Source organism: Aegilops tauschii, chromosome 5 (genome assembly GCF_002575655.3).
Source record: "Aegilops tauschii subsp. strangulata cultivar AL8/78 chromosome 5, Aet v6.0, whole genome shotgun sequence".
Lineage (NCBI taxonomy): Eukaryota > Viridiplantae > Streptophyta > Magnoliopsida > Poales > Poaceae > Aegilops > Aegilops tauschii.
Window position 1 is genome coordinate 503,123,721 of NC_053039.3, and position 7,398 is coordinate 503,131,118.

Sequence of the window (7,398 nt, forward strand, 5' to 3'; positions counted from 1 at the left end):
TTTCACGAAAATGAGAGTGATAGTATATCTCGGTGATGCAACAAAATGTGTTCATGGCGATTGGAGATTATGATATATTTTTTTTCTTTCGTTGGAACGCACGGGCTGTTTTGCTAGTAACACTAAATAACACACCATAGGAGCATGTTTCATTATAAATCTACCAATATGGATTAGGTAAACATAGAAGGCGGTACAATCATCTCCACGAGGGCTTGTCACCGAGAACAAGATGAGTCTCAACATGAAGACCCTCCAGAACCACACATTTGGTCTCCTCAATCAACCTTCTTGCAATGCAGTCCCCTCCTCCAACCCGTTTTGCTTGCCATGCGCCCAAGAGGTAGAAGAAGGAACATATGCCAATTACCATAACCGCAAGTATGACGGTTCTAGTCTTGTTTTCGACCGCTGAGCTCCGTGCCATACCACAGCATCCTAATTGAGAGAATGATAATTAGCTTGAATAGTTGGCTCAAGTATTTCAAACACATGGACAAAGACTATCAAATAGTTACAATAGTTAGGCTTAAGTTCCTCAAAAGCGGCATACGAGCGTGCTGGATTTTTAGTCAAAATATACATACTTACAAACCACACAGTTGAGGCGTCAGTCATGAATTGTTCGTTCGGAGGAAATTTACAAGTGTATGCATAAATTATGAATGCTGCTGCGAAACAAAAGAACAAGATGAGTGCTGCAGAGTTGTAGTAGTACCTATGTCTTGGCGGAGCTCCGCAGTCCCACGGCCATCTTCAACATCACCCAGTCCTTGTGATTGGAGACGATGGCCTCTACGTTGGTCGGCCATCTTCAACCTTGCAGACGATGTTAACCTTGGGCGTCACCTCACTTATATGGTGCCTGCCTGGGGCGTATCAAAAAATTTGATTTTGGGGTGTCGTTGTCGCCTTGGAGCCTCCGCTCACCTTGGCCCGCCCATGGGTGATGTCCACTATAATATTACTACCTGGCCGCTGGCCGGCCGGCCGAACAGGTGGAGGGCAGCGGCAGCTCATATGGCTGCTGCTTCTCCAAAAGGGTAACAACAATGCACATTTCTTTAACAAGAGCATTGCCGAGCAAGACTCAAAACTGTTCCTAGTATGTTATTCAGCTTCAGTACTGCAGGAAACAGCAATGTCTCTCCAGTTCATGAATTTCTAAGATACAACATGAACAAAACTAAACAAGAATACAGCACGAACAAAAATAAAGAAAAATACAACACCAACCATAAATAGAAGACATATTACTCTCTTCTAGTTTGTCATTGGCTTGGTTCTTCAGTTCTCTACACGCGGTCTAATGTGTACTTGCAACGAACGCTGCCGGGGACAAAGTTATCCTGAAGAGAAGCGAGAACAATAATCCAGACATGTTAGCGGCGGCTCTTGCTGTCGGCAGTCCAGTATTGCTTAACTGCAAAGAGCATCTTCTCAGGAACACGAGGGCCGCCCTCATGGTCGGCCAGTCTTGTCTCCCACCTCATGGCATTGGCTATTTTCTCCACCTTTACAAGAGCGTCAACCGTGTCACGGATTATAACTGCGCCCTCTGGCCGTAAGATCCGGTCCATTTCCAGTAGTATATCTTCAAATTTACACCTGTTTTTAAATAGAATAATCAGATCAGATAATATCAGCCAACAAGTTCTACCGATTTAGGATCACATCTTGGTCTTTCAATGCTTACTTGTTCTGGTACAAACTGAAGACACCGTTAGCATGTATGAGGTCATATGTCCTTGGGTAAGTAGAAAACCCTTCACACCTGTAACAAGAACAAATGAACTATGATTCACACACAAATAAAAAACAAGCTTCTCGGCAACTATATCAAAAACTAACACAAGTAGAACTGCTGCATATCTGCAAACTCGTATTTCCAAAAGCACAACAACAAATACATGGCACATGCACATCATCATTTAACAACAGCACAAACTGAAGAGTTTCCCAGGTGAGGTTGGTAACAAGAGATGCCATTATAGAGTTTAACTGATATTGGCACACGAAGATTTTAATGATATACTCACATCCTTCTATCTTCACACACAACAATACATGAGTATCTTTTTTATAGTGTTCTTGAAGTAAATGTACTACTTCATAACAGAAAAGAGAAGTTCCCTTTCCTAAAAAAAAAGAAGAAGAAAAAAAGAGAAGTTCCCCACATCGTGAACCGGCAAAAGTAAAAAGGCCTGTTGCGAAAAGTAGAACTACCACAATGTAGAAACAATGTACAACGAACATAAGTGAGAAACAAAATGCAATAACCAAAGTATGAAACCAGGAGAGCAATACGGCAGTTTACATACCAGTCGTGATACATTCCTATTAATCCTCGCTCATAGATTACACCTAAAGTAGAAGTATCTGCAATGAACGGAACGACATTCATGACCCACAGCTTTGGAGACTCCAGTACAGCGGCAAAGCTACCAAGACCTGCATTCATGTCCATTATGTTGCGGTACCTTCCAGTATCAAGCAAGTCATTGGTTTTCTTGTAAGCATTAACATGTTTCTGCCAGAGTTTATTGTCCTCCTGATATGTTTGAACTGAGAACCCAGGTACAAAACCACGGGCTATCCGAGGTGGTACTGCATTGAGCCTCTGGGGAAATGGCTCTAGTTCACCACCAGCAACCTCTGACACGCTTTTAACCTCAGGAAGCGGAGTTATACAGGCTTCCATTTTCTTATACCTGTAGGTAGAATGTAATGAAAGAAATCAAATTGAAGACAAAGCTAGAACAGTACAGATAAGATTCACTCCTTTTTTGTGAGGGTGGCAAATGGAATGACACTCACCATACATCACTCTCGCTTGTCAACTCACACTTGGCAACTTTTGAATTATCTTGCTTCCTCGGGCAAGATTTGTCATTTAATCTCTTTCTCCATATAGCAATACCATCCTTCTCAGATATCTTCTTCCAGCAAAGAAGTTCTGCGAATTGTTCTATTTTTCTCTGCTCACTCCGGAGATCATCTTTGGTCCGTTGCCATCCCTTGTAGTGAATTTTCCAACCAATGGGTGGGCCTGATAGTACCCAATACCCACCCGGCCTAAGTACCCTATCAACTTCCATCATGTACATACCGTCTGTAGAACAAGAGCGAACGGTTCAGAATTTCTGTGGAGACCATATGAGTCAACCATGAAATGTTCTAAAAGCGTTCTTACTACTTCCGCTCCATGGAATTAAACATCTCGAGCAATGTGCCATGTCAAAGACTCGGGATGGAAATGAGAGCTTCATTGATCCAAGGAGACCAATATATGCAGGTACGCCTCTCTCCAGTGCAAACTGTACTTGTGCCTCATGATTATCTTTTGGAGCGAATGACATAGTCAAAACATCTTTCTTCAACAGGTAAGCACCCAAACTGGCAACCTAAACAAAATTATGAAAAAAGCAAAGAAAAATTAAAGTGTATAGCACAACAATGTGGTTATCATTGAGCATATGTTTGCGTATTCAACAATGAGACATTCACATACCCCACAACCAGTGTCGAGTGCAGTTCTCACTTCTCCCCCGGTAATTGGGATAACAGAAGCAAGCTGGTCTATATACTTGTCCGCACCCTGAGGAAACTGTGTTCCGCCACCAGGAAACCTGAAAACGTTGCCCTCGTAGTGCACCCAGTTTTGGATGGCCTTTTCAACCGTAAGACTCTTGTGTGGCACATTGGCATAAGAAACATAATCGCGGCTTTTCGGCCACGGAAAAGGAGCAACATAACCCTTTGGTGCTGGAATCAGACAGTACAGCTTCTCGTTTTCAGGTGGGCAATGCCTCTCCCGATATATCATGTGATCCCTAGGGAAGGTCATTGCACGCTTTTGCTCCTCGCAAGGAGTGTAATCGGTGTACTCCGCATCACATGGCTCAAAAGTTTTAACTTGAGAACTGAAAGTGTCGTTCGGAAGATCCGATGCACTATGGTGGGTCTCAAAATTCAGATTTGGCAGTTTCAGACATTTGGTCTGCTCATTCACTACAGCCGCTATGCTGTCCCCTCTCCCAAAGCCACTTCTTTGCCATACACCAAGGAGGTAGAAGAAGGAACAGAGCCCAAACACCACAAGTACAAATAGAGCGGTTCTGGTCTTGTTCTCGGTTAAACTCCGAGCCATACCACAACAGCCTAAAAGAATTATCATTAGCATAAGCTAAATGGATCCAGCAAGTTGCACTTCAGACTTTCAATATAACTTATACATTACAATGGATGCATCAATAAATTTCCACACGAACTATAATAATTTACGAAGCAAATTTGGGCAAGACATGAATTATGTCTGGTCGTAACCTAGACACTGCTCCTCAGTTAAGGGATTATTCTCTTTGCCCTAGTATTTTCTGTTTTTGAGGAAGCATGACTATGTACAATAACTTCTCAGTGTAGCAGCCCACCAACATTTGTTTGAATCATGGCATTTAGCAAATGAGCTGCCAAACAGCAAGCTGTCTTTTGCACTGCAGTTGATTATGGTGGTTCCCATTTGGCCCAACCAGATTTTCCATATTTTACCGACTGGCTAACAAAAAAAAATTCTCCATTTAATGGTTATCTTTCTACAAGAGATTATAACATAAGTTCAGCGTGGCACAGTTCAGCAACCGTAAAATGAACCTAAGGTTCTTTGCAATTTGCTTTGCTTAATTAAGATAGCAGTCGATCCATCCGATGCATAACCCAACAAAATAAGATAGCTACAAACAAATTGTTGGGCAGGCCAAGCTAAAAAAGAACTCGGAAATTTCCAAATTCTGAACTGTTGTCATTACTAAGTACCCTCTGTTCCCATTTGTTACAAGATCAATTGAGAAGATGTAAACAAAAGAAGCTATACCAAAATACAGTTTCCCTGTTAGACTACTTTAGTTAGCCATTACAAAAGCTTGGAGATATCAGACCACAGATGAATTGAGGGAATTATTTATGCTACCAAATGGGATTTTTCTTGTCAAAATGAAAAGAACAATGCATTTGCATAAACTGTAAACGACTATGGCTTGGCATAAAATGTACAGTAAAGAACAAGATCTTCAGTGGTTTATTTATGCTACCACAGTACACATACTGACAGATGAATAGGCAATGACCTAAATGAAAGAAATCGGGAATGAATCAAAGAAACTTACCTGTGCGGCTTACAGGGATTCAAGAAAATTTGGAGAGGGTCAGATTCAGAGAAGGAGCTGCGTCGCCAGCTTGCCGCTGCTAGCTGCGTGTGGCTGCGTGGCCGCCTGGCGTGGGGTCGTGGGACGGCTGGGCTGACTCGCCGTCGTCGTGCTGCTGTGTGCCGGTGGGCTGGTCGGCCGCGGGCGGCGGCCGATTTGTGTCGCTCCGGTGGTGGCGCCGCGGGGGCCGGCGGATGCTGTGTGTCAAGATCCGGCGGGGGTGCGGCGGCGGGCGGCGGCTGCTAGGTGCTTCTTCTTTTCCTTTTTTTTTTAGGTGATCTTCTTCTTTTCCTCGGTGCTGGTCTGCTTTTTTGTTTCTGGCCTGCTGTGTGTGATCTCTGCTGGTCAGATGGTGTGGGCTGGGCCTAGGTGAATTTGCTTTTTTGCTCCAGCTCTGGGCGGGCCACGGCCCAGGTTAGCCCTCACGTAGCTCCGCCAGCGCCAGACCTTCGAATAGATCACAACTGCATAAATCTACTAAAAAAACTGCATAAATTTGCGTTCCTCAAAAAATTAATGCAATTTTTTTATAAAAAGTAGCATAATTTTTTTTGCGGGAGAAAACAGCATAAAATTTTGTTCGAGAAACATAGGTCACGGATTATATAGTAGATAAATTTGCACATTTTTGGACATGAATAAAGGGACAATATTTCTCATAACCCCCGTCTGAATTCCCGTTCAGCTGTACCTACCATAAAGTGGAGAGGCTTATTCCACACCAAGACCATAGTAGTGACCTCGTCAAAAAAAGGACCATAGTAGTGGAAAAAGACAATAGCGCGGATGATTGGTTGTCACCGTTTATAACCAAGAGGTATGAGTTTAGGACAAAACAACCACCAATCACGACACCGGGAGTTGGACGGAATCAAGCCAAGAAAAGGGAAGAGAACGCCCACTTCTCCAATAAACAGATCGAGTCAGGATCCAAAGGGAAGGGGTTCAAATCCGCAGCCCATGTAGATATTGCTACGGATTAAAACTTAAAATTCATGCAGCACGGAATGGATAGCTCAGTTTGTCTCCTGGAGCTCTTCTTCTTCTTCTTCTTCTTCTTCTTCATCATCATCATCATCATCATCATCTGGGCGAAGCTCATAGGCTTTCTCTTTCAGGTCTCACTAGCCTCTGAGGCTCGGGCGCACTGAAGGCGAGGAGCCGCTCACTTTGACCGACAGGAGGAACCGAGGATCTCTTTTCTTAGACCTCCATCCATTCCAATGAATAAAGCATGTGCACATTTCAAAATTGAACTTTGATCATATATTATACCAATAAAATGTGGGTTATATGTGAGAAAAACTATATCACTGAAATCCTGTTTGAAAGAAGTTTTCAATTGTATAATTTTGAAGTCACAAAAATATATATAAATTGGTCTAATTTATGGTCAAAGTTGGATTTTAAGATGTGTGCATGCGTTATTTATTGGAATGGAGGGAGTACCTTTAGGTAGATTAGGCGGGGCCCAGGAGTTACATGGATGCAATCTATGTGGTGTTGGTTTGGATTGGATACGTGAAAGGTGTGGATTTTTGCTACAGTTCGTTGGTCGACTTTAACTAGAAGCAATCACGCCCTTTGCCTCGCTGATCGATTATTATGGAAGTTGATTCTGAGCTCGAACAACTATTCAAACGCGAAGGTTTACAGGATTTTGTAGCGTGGCAGTACGACAACAAGGGTGTCCATTCTGTCAAGAGTGCCTACAAACTCTAGGTCCAACTTGAGAAGATGAAAATGGACGGAGGAGTGGGAGGGAGTTCAAATGATTCTGGCAACTTGGATAGTATCAAGGATGACTCATGGGAACGACTGTGGAAGATGCCGTGCCCCCGCAACATCCAGATGTTTGCTTGGAAACTCAAACACGAATCCCTCGCTTTACGCACAAATGTGGCGCGGAAGGGAATCCCCATTGAGGATACTAAGTGTCTATTCTGTGGAAGGGCCGATGAGGATGGAGCACACCAAGTGTAAAGCAGCAAAGGAGGTGTGGAGGGAGCTAGCCCTGGAGTGGGAACGTCTTCAGCCGGAGAAGATTGGGTTCGTGCATGCAATGTTCGACTTTCTCTGGGGCCTAGATGAGAAAGAGCGCTTGCATGTTCTCACCTTTTGGTGGTGGCGGTGGTCCAACAGAAGTAAACTCAGAGAGGGGGAGATGCCACTGACGGCCAATGATGTGGCCCGTTGA

At 43.5% G+C, this 7,398-nt stretch overlaps 1 protein-coding gene across 1 annotated transcript; it reads right to left on the bottom strand.

Annotated features, from left to right (window-relative positions):
- Positions 1-1,059: 1,059 nt before the first annotated feature.
- LOC109759135 (probable methyltransferase PMT2) lies at positions 1,060-5,544 on the bottom strand. The gene is made up of 7 exons (XM_020317966.4): positions 5,163-5,544; positions 3,512-4,161; positions 3,194-3,404; positions 2,818-3,112; positions 2,322-2,711; positions 1,697-1,774; positions 1,060-1,608 (listed from the first exon to the last, which is right to left on the bottom strand). The coding sequence occupies exons 2-7, from the start codon at positions 4,148-4,150 to the stop codon at positions 1,383-1,385; spliced, it is 1,839 nt and encodes a 612-aa protein (XP_020173555.1). The 5' UTR covers positions 4,151-4,161; positions 5,163-5,544; the 3' UTR covers positions 1,060-1,382.
- Positions 5,545-7,398: the final 1,854 nt, after the last annotated feature.